The sequence below is a fragment of the Mauremys mutica genome, chromosome 7 (assembly GCF_020497125.1).
Source record: "Mauremys mutica isolate MM-2020 ecotype Southern chromosome 7, ASM2049712v1, whole genome shotgun sequence".
Lineage (NCBI taxonomy): Eukaryota > Metazoa > Chordata > Testudines > Geoemydidae > Mauremys > Mauremys mutica.
In genome coordinates, this window is record NC_059078.1 from 18,260,145 (window position 1) to 18,283,078 (window position 22,934).

General features: G+C 44.0%; 2 protein-coding genes across 4 annotated transcripts in view; one reads left to right on the forward strand and one right to left on the reverse strand.

Annotated features, from left to right (window-relative positions):
- Positions 1-1,753: 1,753 nt before the first annotated feature.
- On the reverse strand, positions 1,754-13,299 carry SEC13 (SEC13 homolog, nuclear pore and COPII coat complex component). Its single transcript, XM_045025495.1, has 9 exons — positions 12,919-13,299; positions 10,724-10,768; positions 9,314-9,429; positions 7,954-8,105; positions 6,450-6,583; positions 5,678-5,811; positions 4,969-5,089; positions 3,914-4,060; positions 1,754-2,607 (listed from the first exon to the last, which is right to left on the reverse strand). The coding sequence occupies exons 1-9, from the start codon at positions 12,919-12,921 to the stop codon at positions 2,497-2,499; spliced, it is 963 nt and encodes a 320-aa protein (XP_044881430.1). The 5' UTR covers positions 12,922-13,299; the 3' UTR covers positions 1,754-2,496.
- Positions 13,300-18,612: 5,313 nt separating this feature from the next.
- The window catches only part of LOC123374083 (cullin-associated NEDD8-dissociated protein 1-like), a 32,040-nt gene continuing 27,718 nt past the window's right edge, over positions 18,613-22,934 (forward strand). Inside the window, exon 1 of one of the 3 annotated variants that reach the window (XM_045023541.1) lies at positions 18,613-18,844. In XM_045023541.1, the coding sequence (XP_044879476.1) occupies positions 18,777-18,844 (68 nt within the window). In that variant the 5' untranslated portion in view covers positions 18,613-18,776. The other 2 variants (XM_045023543.1, XM_045023542.1) reach the window with 2 other exon arrangements.

Here is a 22,934-nt window from a genome sequence, read left to right on the forward strand (position 1 = left end):
TCAAGCAAAGTACTTAAACGTGCTTAATTTTATCTCCAATTCGTAAGTTTAACCACAATCTTAACACTTGGAGTTGGGGACATAATGCCTGTGCTTGCAATTCAAGATCTAGTAACCTTTAAAACTATAAACAGTCTGGGCCCTCAGAAAGCACCTTGCCTGTTAAGTCCTATTAGGGTAAGATTAAGACAAACTTGTTTTCATTTCTAAACCTGGTTTTGAAAATCAGAGGTGCCCTGGCATGGTCTTTCATTCTGTGCTTGTACCTGTGAGCTCTTTGGGAGAAGAGGTTCCTAACTCTCTGCTTTGGATGATTCAGCACCATGAAGGTTTTGTGTGGCAGCCACAGCACAAATAATAGTTTGAGACTTTGCAAGTGGTAGCTTTATAGTCAAGTACATTTTCACTTCTAATTGGGTAAGAAGCCAGCTTCCATGGCAAGGGTCCTGAATAACTTATTAATTAGGTAAGGGGCTTGGGTAAAGAGGTTAAAATGCTTTTTGCAATAGGTAGGTGAGAAGCCTGGTGGGGAAAGATTTATGGTAGAGGATCTAAAGTGATGGAATAAAAAGGTTTGCTTTCTAAAAAAAAATCCATTTGAACACCTGAGGAGTGAGGCACAGACACTAAGTGCATGTGTTTTTGCTGAGAACCAGACAACATAAAAAGGAAGAAGGTATTTTAAAATCATGTACAGGAAAAATATCATTCCAATCAGCTTTGGGTATTAAGTCAGTGTTAGTTTAAAAATGGAAATACTCCTTTGCTATAGTGTTTCTAAAAAGAGTTTATCTGTAATGTCCCAGCAAATATTGATTTTAGATAACTCAGTTTCTCCTCTTTGCATATGCCAACAGTGCAGCTAAACATAAAAAGGAATGTTACACAGCCCAGTGCAGCTATGTACGTGTGAAGTCCCTCTCTGCCATGTCTTTTCAGTGCAATTGGGAAGGAGTAGCAAAGAAAGGAGGGCGATAGCTGCTGTAAGCAGAAATACAGCTCAAAGACCCAGTGCAGCACCTCTTGCTGATGGAGAAAGGGTATGAAAACTGCTCAACTTTCATCTGAAAATATCCATAAACAAAACTTGTGTGGTGCTAAAATATATTTCACTCCAGGAAAGTCAGCTAGTGGTTAGGGCTTTAACCAAAGCCAGGTGAGCAAGCTTTAGTTTTCTTCTTACTGCTTTCTCCCCCGACAACCTGCATTACATCATGTGAAGACCAGAGAAGGTAATACTAGCAGGGCAAGACACCCAATGCTGATAGCTGCACTAGAGTGTGCCAAGAGAACAAGTTTTATTCTATTTCCTTGCTCAGGGTTTTATTAGAACTGCCTCAGTCTCCCAGTTAAGAACAGTACAGCATATGCCCTCAGGCACATCAGGAAGGGTCTCCAGCAGCCATCTAATGTTACTGCTGGTCACAAATCTGAGTTTTTTGGCAGTAAAAGGGAGGGACAGTAGTGGGGAATGGCTAACTGGATGCTGGATAGACACTTGTGGTAAAAACACTGCAAAAGAAAGGCTGTGTGGCCTAGTCAAAAGAGCACTGACTCAGGCGAGCTGGGTTCTATTTCTTGTTCTGCCACTGGCCTGCTGGGTGACCTTGGGCAGGTCACTTCCCCTCCTTGTGCCTCTATTTCCCTATTTATAAAATGGTGATAATACTACTGACCTTTGTAAAGAGCTTGGAGATTTGCCGAATATGAGAGCTACATATTATTTCTCAGGAGTTAACACAGAACACCAGGGTTGTAACCAATAGGACTTTATTCCATTTTTATTTAAACCAAAAAAACACCTGAGGTACAATACACAAAAGTGTCTAAAAGAGAAATAGTTTAAAATTAATAGCTTTGAAGATTTGGGAAATTTTTAAATAAGAGCTTTCAGCCTAATTTAAAGGCAAATTATAAAGCAATACCTTTGTACACTTCACTGCTCCTTTGCATATGAAGGTAGTCTCTGTGCTGTCCATCTTACCCCCAAGTTGTTTTCACTAGAGATCAGGATCTGATTCTCTTTTGGTGAAGGACTCTGGCAAGTCTTTACAGTACTTGAGTGGTGAGAGCACAGCTCAAGCTGAAAGCTCTCCCAGCCTCCTCTGAAGAAGGGGATATTGGGCCTTGGTCAGAGGCTCCTTTCCACCAGGAAAGGCACAGCTCAAGTTTCAGGACTTATCTGTCATGTCCTCAGTTTAGTCAGCCAAAGTCCTCCAGCCAAAAGAGCAAGTCAGACCGTGCTCATGCAGGGGAAGGGAGGTTCTGAATACACGTCAGAAAGGAACAGCACAGGAGACAGTATTTTGCTGTATAGTTCATCTTCAATTTCAGAAAACTCACATTAAGGCTGATGATCAATACTGTGTTTGTAGCTTTTACCATAAATGGTTACAGGGTGTTCATCAGATTTTCCTATATCTAGAAGGGTCATATAAATCATTTTAAGTGATTAATCTCCTTGCGTTGCAACTAGTGTGTTATTAAATCCATCTGTCACTGTTCATTCTGCTGACCCTCTGTAATAGCAGACACTGCTCCTTGGCCCTTATTGACATCGCTGATGCACACCCATAGTCCGTCTACTGATTCCTTCCACAAAGTGACCTGAAAACAGATCAAGAAGGAGAAGTATTAGCCTTAGTAAAATACCAGTACTCTTCCACTCCCGTCTTTTGGAGTTCACTATACACCACATGGTCTTTCCCCACCAGTTATTTTCGTACACTTTTTAAAAACTCCTCTGCATATTGCTGATTCCGGGCACCTCTTGATACAGCTCCTTAATTAGCCACTTGATTGTGCCTAATGATAAAAGGTTCTTCATAATGCTCTCAACCCAGACAGCGACTGACATCCTAATTCATAAGTTCTGACAGTTATAACTGCACAAGGAAGGGATGGTATGTTAATATCCTACATAAGACACTAACTGAAGTTACACATATAAGTCTTATTCCACCTGCCATCAAACAATACTGGACCTCAATTCTAATTATACTGCATCCCGCAGTATGCTGCATTTCCATACCCCAGAAAAGGATTGACAAACTGCAGTGCTAAGTAGTTGAACAGGAGTTTGGCCTTTCTGATGACGAGAACAGGAAAGGTAATGTACAATAAATAGGTAGCACTAGAATACTTAGGATAAGAAGGTTTCAAGATCAGAAGAAAGACTTAAAACACCTCACTTAGATTCACAGGTGACTGGTAATGTGAAAAATGAAACCTAATACAAGAGACTGAATTCCCAGATCAAGATAGTCCTCTCTGTGTGATGCTACTGCTGATCATCTCAGTTAGGTGAGGGTAGCTGGTAAACTGACCAGCAGAATCTGGACAGTGTAATTCCCTCCAGAATAAATTCTAAACTACACCCCTACTCAAAGTGAATGTACACTGGAAGGACTGTATTTTTCAAAATACACCTCTACCCCGATATAACGCTGTTCTTGGGAGCCAAAAAAAATCTTACTGCATTATAGGTGAAACCACGTTACATCGAACTTGCTTTGATCCGCCGGAGTGCGCAGCCCTGCCCCCACGAGCACTGCTTTACCGCGTTATATCCGAATTCGTGTTATATCAGGGTAGAGGTGTACTCCAAAAAAAATTTAGCTCTCTAGTGTTTTAAAAATCAGGTGTTTAACTCTCTCACTGAACGAAAGAGAATCTTATTTTCAACTGGCTTTAAAGTATTTTGTTAAGAGGACTGGCTTGTACATCCACCAGAGACAAGAATGAAAAAAGCCCTTAATACTGGACTGGAGACTACACCAGAAGTCATTTTCTTGATATGGCTCAACTGAAAATTTGGATAAAGCACCCAACAGTTCAGAGCTTAAGTTAGCATTGTGCTCCATCAGTTAGCTCTACTAAGAGCCACACGCAAAGCTCAAGCCACAGCACTCACTTTATTGTCTCCTCCTGACACAGCAAGAATGTTTGCAGTAATAGACCAGCTAACATGCCAGACTACATCATTGAACTTGTGCAGCAATTTTGGTGTCCATGAATTTCCAGACGCATCGTCGCATGTCCAGATGAACACTCTGCCATCCTGGGAAAAAGCAAAACAAGTCTGTAGAACCAATGGTGGCACATCACAATACTGAAACAAGATTATCTGGGCTTTATAGCTGCACTCTGCTCACTTCAAAAAAGCAGCTATAACAATCTGGAGAGAAAAAAAAAGTCACTTTATGTGCATTTGTTTAAAAACACCATGACGACAACAGTTCTGGACAGGTTTGGGTTTTTTAAGAGGTGTAAATGAAAAATGCAGAAACATTAAAGAGTAGCTATTGACATATTCCTCCTCAAGAGATCTGCTCTCTGAGTATTCTGGGTCACATCAGCTGAATTTTCTGCCATAAATACGTTGTTGTTACTTTTTATTCTGCAAGTCTTACAAAGCAAGCTGGTTCTTCTCTGGCACATGCAGCAATGGAACTGTTCAATAAATACCATTTGGAAAATCTTTATTACTGCTGAGGATATAGGAACCTGAAAGGAGGACTGGACTCTCAAATCTCAGGTTGTTTGCAGGGCTAACAATTTGGGGGAAAATATTTTTATTTGTGAAATGGGCAAGTTTGATCCCAAGTCATTAAGAGCTTTTCAGCTTAGAACCACACTTCCTGATGGAACTCCTGTACCCCCTTTTTCCTTACTCTATCAAATGGCTGTCTTTGCTGCACTGATCTACTCCTTCACTCTTGTCAAATATGTCTGTTAAGCATCTGAGCTTAAACTCTGTAAAAATTTCTTAAGGGAAGTAGTGGAAATCTAGGACAGCTAAGTACAGATGGGGCACAACATTCTAGAACAATGGATTGGCATGACGACTGGTTAGAGATGAAAAAGCTATATTCTCTCTCCTACTTGATTACCTTTCATACAGCACAGCAATCCTGAAGTGGGTGGCATTGTCAGAGCCAGCATGTTTCTCACTGATGAGAGTCTTACCTGTGAACAGCTGGCAATGGTACTTGTTGGCAAACCTATGGAGGGAGCCCAGGCTACATCTCGGACCCAGTCACTGTGAGCCTCCAGCTTCTGTTCTTCCTTCCACTGGGCATCTTCCTCTCTGAAGGGATTGTAAGACATATTCATGCAAAGAAAGGAGCAGCAGCAACATCCCCAACTTCTCTGTTTCTGCCTTCCATCTCCCATTTTGGAAGGTGGAATTTTATAATGCATTCAGTACTCCTGAGAGGGTGTCCGATTTATCCATAATGCTGGCAACATAAACATCCCTTTCTTCTCCCCCTCAGTGTAACACAGGCCTGACTTGAAGGGACAGTTGCTCTAGGGACAAAAAGAGCATTCAGTTTCCATGGTCTGTTCACCTCTTGGCTCAACAGAGTTGGAATTATATTCCAACAACTTCGGTCACAGCCAGTGAAAAATAAGTCCAAAGTACATCTGCTTCTCACTATATAAAGTGAAGCAGGATTGTGTTGAGTATTGACCACCATAATAATGCAATAGGATGCTAAAAAGTTATGGAACTGTTAAGAGGAAAGCTTTTAAAAAGCATGGAAGACAACATGGAATTGCTTAAAATATTGAGATACCAACAATGGCATATTTGGGGGATCAGCAAAGAAACTGTTCCCTTTTACAGGAAGAGGAAAGAAACAAAGTCTCTAATTCAGACAGTGGGGATACTTACTTCCAAATCTTGATGAGGTTGTCACAGCCACCCGATGCGAATCTTTTGATGTAATTTGGTTTTTGGCCAGATGGCTGGTCAATAAGGCTTCCTGGTACAACTGCAGGGGCCCAGCTAACAGCATTACAGCCGATCTGTGCAAGAAGAGAATTTACTGTAAGATTTCTTACCCTTTAAAATTAAAGATGCTGGAGTTACAAGAGATGATATCTCTACCTTCCATACTGCTCCAGGGGAGCAGACATCCAGGGATGACTTCTGAATCTAAGTTTCCTACACAATGCTGTTTTAAAATTTGATGAGCAAGCAGACCAGCTACGGTCTAATCTCAACGCAACAGTTACTGAGAAGGCCAGGAATGGCCGGGGGGGGGGGGGGGGGCGCCCACGGGGGAGGTTTAGTGGACAAAACTACACCTTTCACATGCAAGTGGCTAGATAAACCACCGTCTGTTTTTACTAAGGTAAAACAGTGCTGCAGCTTTGAATGACTATTGTTAAAGGCAACATTTGAAGTCACTGGGCAGAGCTGGCACTGCAATCATCTCATTTCCACTTTATTTTACTGTCCACAATGTACGATAGCTTCCTGCATATATTTTACTTTTAACAAAGACACTGCCATGTTTCATCTTGGGAAACCACCTCTCCTCACCAAGTGGGTGTCACTTCGCTGTTCTCGGTCTTGACTTAGACTATAAGCCCTTTGGGGCAGCAATAGTGTGCCTATAGAGCAACATGCATGTTCATGGAGCTATAGAAATACCACTTACAGTATGTGCATTGCTGATCTTTTTGATTTCCCACTGCCCATCGCCTGTGTAGCTCAACAATGAAATGGCCCCATCAGAGCTCCCGCAGGCCAGGATCAAGCCATAGTCATGTGGTGCCCAGCAGACGGAATTCACTGTCAGAAACATATTGAAAATTGGTTTACTATCAGGTGACTGACTGGTATGACACTTTGGAAGCCAAGGGTAAGGCACTAAGAAGAAGTAAGTTCCTTTTTTAATCAGCTTAAGGGTCCTTATTGAAGATAAAAATGCTGCAGGGATTTTTTAAGAATAGTTTAAAATCCTGAGTTTCTTCTATGACAGCTGAGACCCCAGAACAGAGCCAGGAACTGCGTTTTAGGCATCAACATCAGATTCAGAGGAAAACAGAACAGCTATTTTGCTTTAAACCATATTTGTTTGTGCCAGGTGAGTACTTAATGGGAGCATACTACTCTGCATAATTATGGTCTTCAGGTTCCAAAACCCTGTTCCTTCCTACCAGGAATGGGAGTGATGCAGAGACTGCGTGTTCAGCATTGGCAGACAAGAATACTTGAGAGATTCTGAACAGCACACAACAACTAGTGTGACTCCTTGCCACAAACTTCTTGCGAGGATCCCTTGAGGGATGTGTGCATAGAGACCTCTTCAGCCCAAACCGCCCCCAACACCACAAAATGCATTATTTGTAGTTTTTGTAAGTCTACAGTCATATTCTGTTAATGAGCTGGAATCTTAAACCTTTAGTGTAGGCTTCAAGTCAGGCTCAGCTTAAGAAGCAAGTACCTCGTGTTATCCAACAGCAGCTCAGTTGGCCCAGAGAGGTACACAACAAAGACCCGATACTGCAGTCCTTACTCTAACTAAACTGACAACACAAGAAGCAGCAAGATGGGGCACCTATATCTTTTCCACTCTTCCTCAGGAGGCTGAGCACAGCAACCCCCAGGGTCTTGGGGTTTTTTTAAAAAAGGGAGACCGATGATCCAGAAAGGCCTGCCACTCTCACAGAACAGCCTCTATAAAAAACCGCACTGTAAACCAACCCCACCTCTTCTGAAAGCATTCCTGCTATAGTGACCATATACCATTCTGTTTGTAGTGTGCTGTATTATACCCATCTAGCATGAGCTGCCTGTAAGCTTGTTCAGTTAGGGATCCATTGTTGCCTGACAGCTCACACAGCACACAATGCCATTCGTATGATGTTCATGTTATATATAATGAACTATCAAGCCAGAGATTGGCCACATAGGGAAGGAAGTACTATATTGTACAACTCTTCTCTCTGCCAGTTTAAGATGGTATTTTATGAAATGGTCCTTTCCCCCCCACCCCCCTTATTTAATAAAAATGTTAAAATTTTAAACCCCAGTCACCTTCCAACACCCAAGACTGTCAAAGAACATACACATTGTTATATGACAGGTGAACAAAAAGATTAATTAAGATACCACTTGATCCCCTCTGCCCATTTACACGGTTAGAACACTCCACGTACCCGAGGAGTCATGCCCAGTGTATTCATATGTCTTTTCCCAAGTGCCATTTTCTTCCTTCCAGACAATAACTTTCCTGTCGTAGGAACACGAGGCCAGAATATTTCCATACATGGGGTGAGCCCAGGCAACTTGCCACACAGGACCTTCATGGCTATAACAAACAACATTAGTTGGGAGAGATAAGGAAAGCATGGCATTTGAAGGGGAGAAACCCCTTTCAATCTTGCCTGTTTCACAGAAGACAAATTGCAAAGTAAATTTTTTTCATAAGTAATGACCACCAGACACCTCTGTAGTGTCAAGATAAAAGTGGGAGAGCAATGAAGGGTGCAACTTGGATGCGCTGGTTAAGATAAAAACCCAAATATTCATTCACACACTAGCTACTAAGAGCGCATATTTATTTCTAGAATACCAGAGATGTCAAGGTTTCAAGTTATTTCTCCACTCACAGTAATACAAGGAAAGTTTAAAGACAGCCAGCCAGAGTAACTACTTCCCAGGAGGAATTTATAGTGCACAGTCCATAGTGCAGGTATGAATTATTATGCACATCATTTTTTTTTTTAAACCTCACCTGTAGAATAAATATAAAATTAGAAAATTAAAGTTAGCTTAAGCTTGGTTAAAGAAATGTGTTGTAAAGAAAGGCCTAACTAGCAAGTAAAAGAAAGAGCTTGAAAGAAAGGCCAGAAGCAATGAAGTGCAGAGGATGTCTGAGAGGGTTGACTGCAATAAGACAAATAGAATCTGTCTTAAAAAGAGCCAACACAGATCTTCTCACCCCACATGCCATGTTATTTCAAAAATTAGGGCCTGTGTGAACCCAGGTGCAAAGAAGAAAAAACAAAACAAAAAACTGCAAAAAAGGAGGGGGAAGAGGTAGAGAGGAAAGGCTGTAAATCGTAGCTGGATTAAGACTGGAAATAAGGGTGAACTGTCTTAAGATGGTTTTTAGCTGAAGTCAGTAATTGGCAATGACACCTCTTGTTTGTTAAAGGGTATAAAAAGTAAACTCAAAGGGTTCATTACTAATACCTGCCTGACCATGCTAGAGCCAACCAATATGTGTCTAAGTCCCACCAGGTTTAGCCCATTTGTAAGAATTTTGATCAAACACTTATAAATGTTTTGTTACTGTTTGGATGTGGTAAATTGCTTATTATTTACACTTTTTAGGCATGTTTGGAGCAACTGTAGGAATAGTCTTTTGATTTAATAAAGGAATTTATGGTTCATTAGTGTCCTGATAATATTCTGCATAAATAATAATAATTCCAATATCATCCCACCAAACAATGCCATGCCAATAATCCATTGATAAGTTACATGAGATTCTTTTTCATTTCACTTACTCACCCTCTCAGGTCAGCTATGAGGATCTGCCCTCCATTCCTTACATCAAAGATTTTTACAGATCTGTCAGAGGAGCAGGTTGCTAATCGAGTACCATAATAATCCATCTGAGCATCATGCTGGAAGATAATGGAGATTCCCATTAATATATGCATATTCCTGCTGCATTAATAAATATTATGGATTTTATGTTTAAAAGTAGCTGTAACAATTGTGAACTGTTTACCAAATTAGAGCAGTAGGATAAAAAGGTTAGACAGCTTATAAATTATCTTGTTCACATAAATCATTTAATTACCCAGAGATATTTTCTTGCACTAAACACAAAAAAGAGTTAGCTAAAATACAGATATTAAAAGTATTTTACACTTCTCTCTGACGTGGGTATATCACTCCACTACAGGAAAAAGTAGTAGTGTCTAGTAGTTAGAGCAAGAGACAGGAAGTTGGTACTCTGGGGTTCCAATCTCTGCCACCGTCTCTGTAGCCCTGGGCAAGTTATTTAATTTTCTTTATTTCAACTTCCCTTTGTAAAATAAAAAAAACTGACCTACCTCACCTGTGTACTCAGAGGCTGCATTAATCAATGTTTGTAAGTCATTTTGAGATCCAAATGACACCAAAGAAGTGCAGAGGTATTGAGGGAAGGCCCTAATCTTTTGGGTAGAAGACTCATATTCTAAAGTGCTATTATATTCCTTATCCAAGTATGCATGCACACATTAATCTTCCTCAATTTCATTCTTCTGAGTTCTCTAAGCAACTGCCTACATCAGGGTTTCTCAAACAGGGGTCGCCGCTTCTGTAGGGAAAGCTCCTGGCGGGCTGGGCTGGTGTGTTTACCTGCCCCATCCGCAGGTCCGCCAATTGCAGCTCCCACTGGCCACGGATCGCTGCTCCGGGCCAATGGGAGCTGCTGGAAGCGGCGCAGGCCAAGGGACATACTGGCCGCCACTTCCAGCAACTCCCATTGGCCCAGAGCTACGATCGGCCGGACCTGCGGAACGGGCAGGTAAACCAGCCCAGCCTGCCAGGGGCTTTCCCTACAGAAGCGGCGACCCCTATTTGAGAAACCCTGGCCTACACACAATGAGAGCTCTAAATTGTTTCTCCTTCCTCAACTTCCCTAGTTATCAACATATGAAACAGGCTTAACAGTTTTCCAGACTGTCTTTTGCTTTCTTCCAGCCAAAGCTGTAACACATCCCCTTACCTCCCTGTGTGTACTACTCACTCACTCACTCAAGCTGTCACTAGGAAGTGCCATAAAGATAACCTCATTGAAGTCACTGGGATGGCACAGGTAACTGGGAGCAGCATTTTCCCTACTACTACACTTAGAAAAAATCAAAACAGTTTTGCTTTACTGAAGAAAAATCCTCAGCTTTTATTTAAAAAAAATAAAATACTTACAATCATGTCCTCATGAGAGGTATCCACAGTGTTAATTACTGACACCTGGGGGGGGGAAATAATTTATATTTAGTGCAACCGCCAACTTGGAGACAGAAACTAACCTAGTTGAACCAGGGTGATTTTATATTAAAATACCTAGGTAAGATGTTTTCACCTATACTTCACTAAGGATACAACCCATTTCCATTCAGTAAGAACTTTGCCTCAAGTCAATCTTAGTTTATCTTTGCAAATGTTGTAGTTAAAGCGCAGAAAGTACAAATAGGCATGCTCTGCTCTGGGTTTTTGTAAGTGTGAATTTAGCACTGACTCAGTCCTCCCTCGAGAATGAAGTCCTCTCTTTTATTTATGAAAGCGATAAAGCCCAGGCTCTGGCAAGTCAAGCTTCCCCACATTACCCTACCAATATTTTTGCCTCTGTCCTGGAAGAACCACGTCTAGAGGAGGGACAGCTTGATCTCCCTGACTAGTCTTTGCTGAGGCTGTCAACAAGTGTATCACAGTGGCAAGAGTTTGGAAACCAAACTGAAACCAAACTCATTTCACAGCCATGGCCTGTACAGCCATCAGCTCCTAGCGATTTCAGCTCCTTAGCCAGACTGGACATGCTGTAGCAATGCAGAAGTAAAGGATTCTACCCATCAATCCCTTGAACTATTCAGTCCCCCTAGTAAACTTTTTGGGAATGAAGGACAAGAGGATACCCTCACCAGACATTCAGAATGCAGGACTTCCCCACATTCTGACTTCATTCACCTGGCACTGCTCACTTCAGAATACCAGGGAGTCCTGTTTGGTTGGCAGGGTCAGCCTTTTTGCATCTATTCTGCATCTTGCTAACAGTCCCTTTGTAAGAAGGCAACAAGACCACTAGGTATCAGCTAAAATAAGGGGCAGAAGATCCAGAGTTTTTACTCCAGTTCAGACAAACAGGCCACAAATAAGTCACTTCACCTCTCTGTACCTCACCTGTAAAATACAGTTCTCCAGTCTGTGAAACAGGGTTAATGATACCAAACGTCCCTGGAGTGTAAAATGCTATATAAAGGCATGTCTACACTTACAGTGCTGCATCAGTGCAGCTGTAGCATTTCAGTGAAGACATGACTATGCCAACAGGCAAGCTGCTACTGTTGGCGTAGTTAATCCACCTAAGTGAAAGGCAGTAGCTATGTCAATGGGAGAAGCTCTCCTGTCGGCATAGGGCTGTCTACACTGGGGGTTAGGTCAGTATGACTACGTCACTCAGGGCTTGTCTACACTATGCAGCTTTTAGCGACAAAGATATGTCAACACAGCCTTATAGCTAAAAGTCAGCATGTGTGAACGCACTTTTGCTGACAAAATATTTCCAGCCCTGCAAGCAGCATAAGCTTTGTCGGCAGGAGAGCGCTCCCACCGACAAAGCTGCATTCACATTGCCGCTTGCATCGGCAAAACTTTTGTCTTTCCCGGGGGGAGCTTTTTTAAGTACCCGCGAAAGACAAGTTTTGGCGACAACTGTGCAGTGTAGACAATCCCTCAGAGATGTGGATTTTCCACACCCCTGAGTGACATGGTAATATCAATGGTAATGCAGATCAAGCCTTAGGTATATAACAGGCATCTACCACATGTCAAAGACAAAGCCCAATATGGCTGTTAAAGCTTATGTATCTTCTAGAGAGGCACTGTAGATTGTGGAACAGCCAAGAGCAGCAGCCGCTGGGGCTACGCTTCTGCTTCCTCTTCAAATAAAAGATTTATTTTATTTTCTCGATCCTACAGGCTACTCCCTCGATTTTCTTTTTATTTGCTACCAATCACACAACAGGGTAAACAGGAGCACAGGGGCGCAAGGGGGCCGGGGAACTACTGAACTGGAGCAAGGGGCTGCTGGGGCATGGACACATCACCCGGCCAGGGGCCTGCAGGTGGGAGCTCGCGAGCCTACGACAGACGAGGAGGTGAGGGGCCCTCCCTCACTTCGGGCCAGGCTGAAAGCGGCGAGACACCCCCGCCCGCCACTGGCCTTGGGGTGGGGGACAAACCCCCTCCTGGGATGCGGCGAGAAGGGCCCGGCCCGTGGGAAGCCCGTGGGGCCCGGGGTGGATCTGCCGCCGCGCGCAGATGCGGGGAGAGTCCCAACCCCCCGAGGCCCTGGGGCCCTGTCTCCCTCCCCGGTGGAAATCAGCCGCTCGCCGGAACCTTACCATGGCGGCAGCGGGCCGGGCCGGGTTCCTGCGGCTGCTGCCGGCGGATCTCAGACGTGGCAGCTCCCGGTCCGGTGATGAAGCCGCCCCGGTCGGGAACACGAGCCCCAGGCTCTTCTTCCCGTCACGCAAAGGTTCCGCCTGCCGCTCAGGCCCAGCTCCCCGCCCACGTCCCGCTCAGTGCGGTCACTCACCCCTGCGGGCTCGGCTTCCTCACCCACTGCCGCCCCTCAGGCCCTGCCTCGCTCAAACCTGTGCTGCTGCCCAGCCCAGTGCCGCCCCCAGGCAGGCTTAGCTCCTCTAGCGCCAGTTCTCGAGCCTGGGGGGAGTATTCACTCTCCAGTATGAAGTTAATGAGACAAAGGGAGGGGGGCTCTAATTCCTAAAACATCCCTCGCAGTGACGCAAAACTTCCCAGGGGGCCAAATAGCATGTCCTGCTAGAGTTCCCATTTCTCCTTTCAAATGGACCAGGCAGCTGTCCCTTTACCCAGATTAAGGGCTTGCCTACTATGTTACCCAGACACAGGAGCCAAAAACCAGACAATCCTAGGACAGGGAGTTATTCCTGATTAACTCCAGGTGTGATGTGGACACTGGGTCTGCAATAAAAATGTCTCATTCCTGTTTAGCTGAACCATAAAACAGTTAATCATGAACAACTTCACATGTGGGCAAGCTCTAAACTGCTTGTTTTGCTGCCCTGTTCCCATTAACTCAATGTCTTTGAGAGAGCAGCACCAGTGGGTTAGAGTTAGCATGAATTAACAGGGCCCAGCCATACTCTCTGAGATAGGCCAAAATCTCAACTGCCCGTGCCCTGCTCCTTCTCCAAGGCCCCACCCTCCACTCACGCCATTCCCCCCTCCCTCTGTCACTTGCTCTTCCCACCCTCAGTCACTTGCTTATTTTCACTGGGCTGGCTCGGGGCTGGAGTGCAAGAGAGGATGGGGGTCTAGCTGGGGGTGAGGGCTTTGGAGTGGGGCCAGGGATGATGGTTTGGGGTGTTGGAGGGGTCTCTGGGCTGGGAGGTGGAGCTGAGGGGTTTGGGATATGGGAGGCGGGTTCGGGTTGAGGCAGGGGACTGGGGTGTGGGAGGAGGTATGGGCTCGGGGCTGGGGGTGTGAGTTCTGAGGTGGGGGCAGAAATTAGGAGTTGAGGATGTGGGAGGGGGCTCTGGGATAGGACAGAGGGTTGGGGTGGGGGGGTGAGCTTTGGGGTGGGGCTGGGGATGAGGGGTTTGGGGTGCAGGAGGGTGCTCCAGGCTGGGACTCAGGGGTTTGGAGGGCAGAAAGGGGGATCAGGGCTGGGGCAGGCTCTAGTCAGACTATATCTCAAGCAGCTCCCAAAAGAAGTTAGCATGTTCCCCCTACAGCTCCTACACAGAGGCACAGCTAGACTGCTCTGTGTGCTGTCCTCTCTGCAGGTGCTGCCCCCGCAACTCCCATTGGCTGTGGTTCCTGGCCAATGGGAGCTGTGGGGGTGGTGCTTGGGGTGGAGGCAGCATGCAGTGCTCCCTGGCTGCCTCTACACATAGCAGCTGGAGGGGGAACATGCCGGCTGTTTCCCAGGAGCCACGTGTCATGCAGGGCCGGCTCCAGACCCCAGCACGCCAAGCACGCGCGTGGGGCGGCATTTTAACTGGAGGGCGGCAGGCGGGTCCGGTGAAGCTTCCGCAGGCATGCCTGTGGGAGGTCCCACGGAGCCGTGGGACGACCGGACCTCCCGCAGGCATGACTGCGGCGGGTGCGCTGGTCCCGCGGCTCGTGTGGACCTCCCGCAGGCATGCCTGCGGAAGCTCCACTGTAGGCGCAGAACCAGCGGCATGTCTGCGGGAGGTCCCGCGGAGGCGCGGGACTGGCGAGCGGCGCGGCGCGCCTCCCTGCTTGGGGCGGTGGAATTTGTAGAGCCGCCCCTGGTGTCATGGAGGCTAGCAGGGAGCCTGCCAGCCCCCTGTGCGGAGCTGCCAACCAAACAGTCATCAGCCTAGTCAGTGGTGCTGACCGGAGCCATCAGGATCCTTTTTGAACCGGGTGTTCTGGTTGAAAACCGGACACCTGGTCACCCTATTCTCTAATACTACTGGTTGAGAACCATGACTATAATCAGACCCTTAACTCCCAATTTTTTAATAACTGCTGAAAGTTTCTTCCAGTTGTTAGGACACCACAGTTAGCATCTAAAAGGTTAGCTTCTCAAAATGGCTACCTGTAAGGCCCCAATCCTGCAATGAGCTTCCATGCAGCCACACAGAGCTCAGAGCTTACGGGAGGAAAAGTCTCCTGGATTCTAAATAAACCTGAAGTCTGCTGGTCCCTAAGCCAGACTTTTACCCTTTTGCATCTCAAACCAATCAATAATTGTGTGACCATTGTGTGCAGAATAATTATACATGTGAAACCCTAGATGGTCACAGATTTGTCATGCTATAATAACTAAATTTTTAATCCTGATCCTTACTCCCAAAGGACTCAGAGCACTGCAATAATAAGAAGGGAGAAATAATATATAATAAAATCACTTCCCTCCTATAATAAAATATAATGTTACTGGGCATCTAACTCCAAAAATATATACATGGGAGAAGACATAAATGTGGGGGCAAATAGTGGTCATAGCAGAAATCCTTCTGTAGGGGAGGGGGAATGTTTTGCGTTATCAGTTACAAGGAGGGAAGGTCTCTGACAGATGTGAAGGGGTAAGATGCAATTACTTAACAACTTAAGATACAACAGTGGGACCTTAAGACGATGTTTGCAGAATAGCCCTTGCCCCTAGGAGACAGGGCAGCCTAGTGGAGAGGTCCATGGACTGGGAGTTAGGCATTTCTAATCCTGGCATTCGCACTGACCAATTTGGAGAATTTGGGTAAGTCATTTAATGTTTCTTTGTCTCAATTTCTCCATCTGTAAAGTGTTGAGAATGATACTTATTTTCCTTTGTAAAGTGCTTTCGGATCTTCAGATGAAAAATGCTATCTAAGAGCTAATATTGTACCCCACGAGCTTTAAAAGCCCCAAAGACCTATTTACATTAATCTTCAACCCTACAGACACCTGAAGACTGCAGGGCAAGTGTAACATGATTGTAGATCGCTGAAAGCAGTGCTTCTGCATTCTGGACAGCTTACTAGTGAAGATGATCTATTAGGAGGGAATTAGAGGAACTGAGCCTCTTGCTCCTCTTACAGTGCATCAAGGCCACCTGAGTGTGCTTTGCAAAGGCAATCTTCTCATCATGTACTCCCACCCATGCATCCCCAGAGCTAAGGTCACTATCTCTGCAGTGCTCTGAGACCAGCAAAACAACAGTTTGGAAAAGTGAACCTCAGTCTGTTGTGGTTTTTGTGTGTTTGTACAATGCCTAGCACAGGTGAGGCCCTGGTCCATAACTGGAATCCCTAGGCATCATCACAGTACAAATAAACAATAATTATGTAGCATGTAGACTTAAAAAAAAAGCTACTAACAATACCTGAGATTATAAGTGAAAAATTTTAAATTAAATTAACTTTTTTAAATTAACTTTTTTTCCCCACCATTAATTTTATTTACTTTTTGCATTTCACTTAGTTTGGACAATGAAAACTACTTGTAGGTTTCTCTTTCTGGTTCTTATGCAATAACACAGTGTTTGGGTTTGTCCAAGGTTTAAATCCAAACTAAAAGCTTTTAACATTTTCATGAAATGAAGACAAAAGTTTTTATTGAAATGTTTGTTTGTAAAGAAAACCTACATTTGGGCCTAAAATGACCTGACATGAAGCTTTAGCATTTATAGCATTAGCATTTATAAAGCTCTAAAGCTTGTCTGAGGTTGTTAATGCTGTTTTTAAATTATTTATTTGTTGCTGAGCCTGAAAGAAGGAAGGATGGTGTCACAGAGTCCCTGGGCGATGTTCTGGAACTGCTCCCCACAAAGCCAGTCAGGACTTTGGGGAGCCTCCTCTCCCTCGGAGCAGACTGTCCTCAGGGCAAGAAGCTCACACGGCTTCACCTTCCTGGGTCTGACCTTGGAGCATTCAGCATATGCCCCTCCGTGTGCTTCCCACAGCGAGTCCACCCAGGCGGGGTCTTGGGGAAGCCAAAGGGTCCTGCACGCACTCCCATTTCGCAGTCAGACGTGACTCAACCAGCCAGTAAAACAGAGGTTTATTAGATGACAGGAATACAGTCTAAAGCAGAGCTTGTAGGTACAGAGGTCCATTCTGAGGGGAGGGGGCAGCGAGCCAGACAACCCCGTCTGCACTCACTTCTCATCCACAGCCAGCCCCAAACTGACTCACCCTCCAGCCCCTCTTCTCTGGGCTTTGTTCCTTTCCCGGGCTAGGTGGTCACCTGATTCCTTTGTTCTCCGACACCTTTAGCTATCTCCTTGCTGGGGGAAGGGCCCCAGCCATTAGTTGCCAGGAGACAGAGTGCTGGTCATTTATGCACACTGGCCCTTTGCGCTGCAACACTCTCACTCCCTAGAGACTTAAGAAATGCCTAGGGGAAACTGAGGCCACCCACACAGTATGCAGAGGAAACATTAAGAACAGTCCTACTTCATCATAGACGGTTTGTGGATAAGGCCTGGGACCTGATGGGTTTAATTCCCATGTTTGCCATAGACTTCCCTTGTAACTTTGGCTAAGTAATTTTGTGCTTCAATTCCACATCTGTAAAATGGAAATACTAATATTTCTTTCCATCCTTGACTGTGTTGTCTTTATAGAATTCTTTGGTCTTAGTGTAAGTAAAATGAGTAGCATGCTGGGACCGCTAAGTGATTATAGAATATAATAAAGAAACAATCTCCTTATGTAAAAGCAGCATCCAACGAAGTGGGTATTCACCCATGAAAGCTCATGCTCCAATACGTCTGTTAGTCTATAAGATGCCACAGGACTCTTTGCTGCTTTTACAGATCCAGACTAACATGGCTACCCCTCTGATACCAATCTCCTTATGAAAACTTTAAAAGATTATAATATTTTGCTAGTGCGACAGCCACCAGCATGGCCAACCACTAGGACCTCCAGAGCTAAAAGCAAAAGCTGCCACTGCTTGAGCTAAAGAGCCAGGTTCTGTGGGTTGTAGCAGACTCATATCCTCTGCGAATTGGGCACCGAGGGGGCTGTGTAATAGACATGGACCAGTAGATTACAAAGGGACATATTAAACCATCATGTACGTTTTTCTTGCCTCTTCTTTGCTGTAGACCAAGGTGGTGGGGTAGACAGAATCCTTCTGCTTTCTGAGGCAGCCCTGTTCATTTAGTGATAATAGCACATAAAACAGCATGTAGAGTGTCACACTTCAGCACAGTAGAGCAACCATCATTTCACCAAACTCAAGATTATGGATGCCATGAATGAAACAGGAATGCCAGCCGGAGAATGTGAACCGTAAAGGCGAATGCTTCTGTTCACCTATCAATAGCTAGCTTGGCAATCGGTAGCGTTGGGAGAGGGAATGCAGAAAAAGAGGTGGAGGGGGGGGGGGGGTGTGAGAGAGAGAGAGAGAGCAGCTGCTTCTGCACCGTCTCCCTTTTCCGCTCCCTGCTGTAATTTGAGAGGCTACAAATAACTGTCAGCAGGTGGCGCCCTTAACTCAGCAGCCTGGGCTCCAGACTATTTATATCCCATGATTACAGTGCAGGGGCTCAGCTTTTCCAGCGACTTCCAAGGGGGGGTGGGGGATAGAGAGGAAACTGCCCCCCCCCCCCCCCCGCCTCACTGTGTCCCTTCTGTCGCCATATTCTCCATGCAGATCTCCAGCAAGCAGCACCCCGACTCAGGGCAGCACGAAACTTCAACACCCCCTAAAAAATCCAGGCTATAGTAAGGGGAGCCCCTTCCAGGAGCTGCAGGGCAAGATGAGTAACGTGTCCTATCACATCTCTAACCTCCTGGAGAAGATGACATCCACTGACAAAGATTTTAGGTAGGATCCCAGCTGCTGTTTGAGATTAGTTTGGGGGAGATGTTAATTGCAAACCTTTGAGAGGGGGAGATCTTGTTACTCGCAACACACTAGTTAGGGGTAGAAAGGTGTTTATATGCAAAACCATACAAGGGAGCGATCTTGTTGACTGCAACTAGCTCAACCCTCCTAGAGTAGAGAGGGGTTGTTTTATTAATTGCAGCTAGTACAAAACCCTAAAAAAGAGGAGATGCCAATTGCAAAATTCCTTAAGGGTCAGCTGCAATCAGTGCAACCCGCCGCCCCCCAAAGGGTGAGGAATCTGCTGCATGTTCCGGGATTGATTAGTAAACACACGAATGCCCAAACTAAGGGCTCCATGGTTGGTGATAGGGAAGCAAGCTAAGTGTTTTTTTTTTAGTTTATCTTACAAGTGGTTAGAGGTTTTGCTCTTATTTTATAGTACTTTCTTCTCCCCTCCCCCCCCCCCCCCCGCCAGAAACGAGGTCTGAGAGGCACTGGACAGCAGCAGCTAGGGGAGAAAAATCCTAATCAGCTGCTATTATCTGGGAAAATATTTTCTGTGCTGTTGAAGAAAAATAAAAAGGCATATGAGGTCTTTTAAAAGAAGTTGGATGGTGGTGGTCCCTCATGGCTGGTTTATTTGTATGTGTTTGGAGGGGGGTGAACAAACCCACTTGGAGTTCAAATAAAGTAATAGTGTAGATGAAGCATCAGTCATAAGCCCCGAAAGTGAAGGGGAAAGTTGATATGGAGTAATACATGTAGTTTCTATTGGCCTGAATAAATGATTAAGTAAAAGGGTAAGAGATACTAAGGGTCACTATTATCAGGTAAAAAGCAACAAAGAGTCCTGGGGCACCTTATAGACCAGGGGTCGGCAACTTTTCGGAAGTGGTGCGCCGAGTCTCCATTTATTCACTCTAATTTAAGGTTTCATGTGCCAGTAATACATTTTAACATTTTTAGAAGGTCTCTTTCTATAAGTCTAAAATATATAACTAAACTGTTGTATGTAAAGTAAATAAGATTTATAAAATGTTTAAGAAGCGTCATTTAAAATTAAATTAAAATGCAGAGCCCCCTGGACCAGTGGCCAGGACCCGGGCAGTGTGAGTGCCACTCAAAGTCAGCTCAAGTGCTGCCTTCGGCACACGTGCCATAGGTTGCCTACCCCTATTATAGACTAACAGATGTATTGGAGCATAAGCTTTCGTGAGTGATCTTTTTACAGATCCAAACTAACACAGCTAACCCTCTGATACTATTATCAGGTAGTTAGGGGCCCAAAATAGAGATTTTTTTAATGTTCATAAAAAAACCAGAATTTAATATTTTTGTAAATATGTATCTGCAACTTAAACATTGCAGCATTGTGCTAGAGAACCCTAAGTGAAACTGACCAGAAAGGAGACATGCAATTGTCTCTCTTAATTGTCCAAAAAGAGAGAAATGCCCAAACTGAACAAATAGTTTAATAATGAGATAAGCAAATTAAAACAACTTCTATTTTAATAATCTCAGGGCCAAAAATATGCCCTAAGTGACGTCTGTTGGCATCAGTGGGATTTGTTCTAAAGTATCAGAGAGCAGATCTTAAAATAGAATTTGATCCTAAAATATTACTAGTAGCTTATTCAGATTTTTTAAATGATTTTATTTTAATTAGAGGTCCTATAAATTAAGTGGTAATTGTCCTGTGTATGTATCATCTTACCATCCATGCATGCAGTTGGATTTTGAAATACCTCTTTAAGGAGTACTTTAATTTTATTGGTCATGTTTTTGTCATGTTTTGTGTGCAGTATTTTGCCTTTGAAAAGTGTTTTATGAAGTTTTAGTAAAGTTTAGCACATGTACCCAAGGGTATTAATACAATATTACAGGTATTTGCTGTGCTCAAATCCTTTATTTTTAATCTATTTTGGCATGTTGAGGAAATATTTTGTTTCTGCTAAAATACTTCTCTAAATGAACCAAGATGCTCTACTGCTTTTATTCTTTTGGGTATATATGTTTCTGGAAAGGCAAATAAACCTTGTTAGACTTTGGAGTCAGTGCTATTAAAGGTGCTCTATAAATAAAACGTAATAGGCGTGTTTAAAAAATTTGCTGATTCACTGTGAAAGATTTTACTCTATTGCAGTTCTGCAAACTGTACCCCTGCCCCCAGCCAGGATGGGTAATGTTTATGCCAGATAGGAAGGTTTGAGATAGTTTATAAAAGAGTACCTATAAAATAGTATATTGCTGTTTTTGTTTACAGCAGTATAACTTCTAGAAGATATCTGTTTTTGATGACAAAATAGATTTATTTTTTTTCCTAATGAAGCTGATGATAGAGCAGCTTCATTAGCTCTTATTCAGGATCTTTACATGTGTTTTCCAGCTTTGTGCAGACTTCCAATTTAAAATGGAGCTAAATAGTCCATGCTTATTCAAAGATTAAGTCAAATATTGTTTAAAATGTAGATCAGTAATTCCTCTAATTCTCTCATCTTCAATTTCTGGCTGGTGATATGAGTCCAGCCATCTCTTATCCCAGATGTAGTTATTTTGCTACTCAAGCACAGTCTTACACACAGACATGGCAAAACTATTGTGTTAGGGTTTTTAAATGCTGAACATGCTGATCAGAAGATTGATTTTAAAATGTAGCTTAAGCAGCTTGTGAAATGAGAGAGAGTTATTTCCATTTACTCCCTTTTGGATATTTATCTGTATTATAAAATTACACTCACTAATAGAGAGCTGCAATTCTAAGGATTTTCTGAACCTGGAGGCCAAATATTTGGTATCATTTGTGAAAAGATGTGCATTTGAAAGTCATTCATCTAGCTGAATGTTAGTTTTGTTAAACAAATCTAAATGGCTGGTGGCAATAAGGAATAGAGTCATCATGAATGGCTGCTTCTCACAAGTGGGATATGAGAAGGATCAATATTGGGAACTGTGATGTAGATATTGATGATTTGGGCTACAGGTATCCTGGAAAAATGTCTCTCTTGCACTAGTGTAAGCAACAGTTGAAGCTGTAGCATAGGTAGTGTGCCTTGTATCTCATAACCCGGGATGGTAAAAGTGCCTACATACAGTATAGCTTTCAATATTAGTAGCATTGGTGGGGCTACACTGGTGCAGAAAAACACATTTTCCCAGTAGAGAAAAGGCCTCTAAGGAGGAAGTAAACAAGATAGGAGGTTAAATTTGCTGATGATACAACCATTCAGATTTTTGAAGAATACAAGAAACTCCAGAAGGATATAAACAAACAGAGTGACTAGACTGAACAATAGAAGTTTAAATATAGCCTAGATCAGTATTTCTCAATGACCGGTCCATGCGGCGCCAGTCCCTGAGATCTCCCTGACATAGTTTAGGAAGGCAGCGAGCTGGTCCCTGGTATCAAAAAGGTTGAGAAACACTAGCCTAGATAACTTTAAAATGCACTTCTAGTCTGAGGAGTGATTATGTAAAAGTGGCACTTCCTTTCTCAACAGATTTTTCTCTCTGTGTAATCCACATACTCTCTGCTTGCTTGAGTGATTAAAATAAGATTTTACTCCGTCAACTTTGCAAGAGAGTGAGCTAGATTTTATTTTCTCTTGTGCATTATCAACAGAATTGTTAGCAAAGGTATAGTTGTTGAAACACGTTCTGACCTCAGTTTTATAATTGTGCCTCAGAGTAACTGAAGGCAGAATCTGCCTGTCAGAAGTTTTATTACTAGTAACAGGGCCGGCTTTAGACCGATTCCCCGGAATCGGGCCCCGCACCCACGTCTAAGAGGCCCCGCACCTTAGGCCCCTTTTTAATTTTTCTTACTCACCTGGTGGCGGTCTGGGTCTTCGGTGGCACTTTGGCAGCAGGGGGGTCCTTCCCTCGCTCTGGGTCTTTGGCGGCATTTTGGTGGTGGGGGATCCACGGAAGACCCGGAGCGAGGGAAGGACACTCCCCCACTGCCAAAGTGCTGCCAAAGACACGGACTGCTGCCGGGTATTCAAATTGGGCCCCGCAGTTCCTAAAGCCGACCCTGACTAGTAATGATGAGTAAGCTAGGAAAAAACCTATCTGGATTTTCAGACCCCAA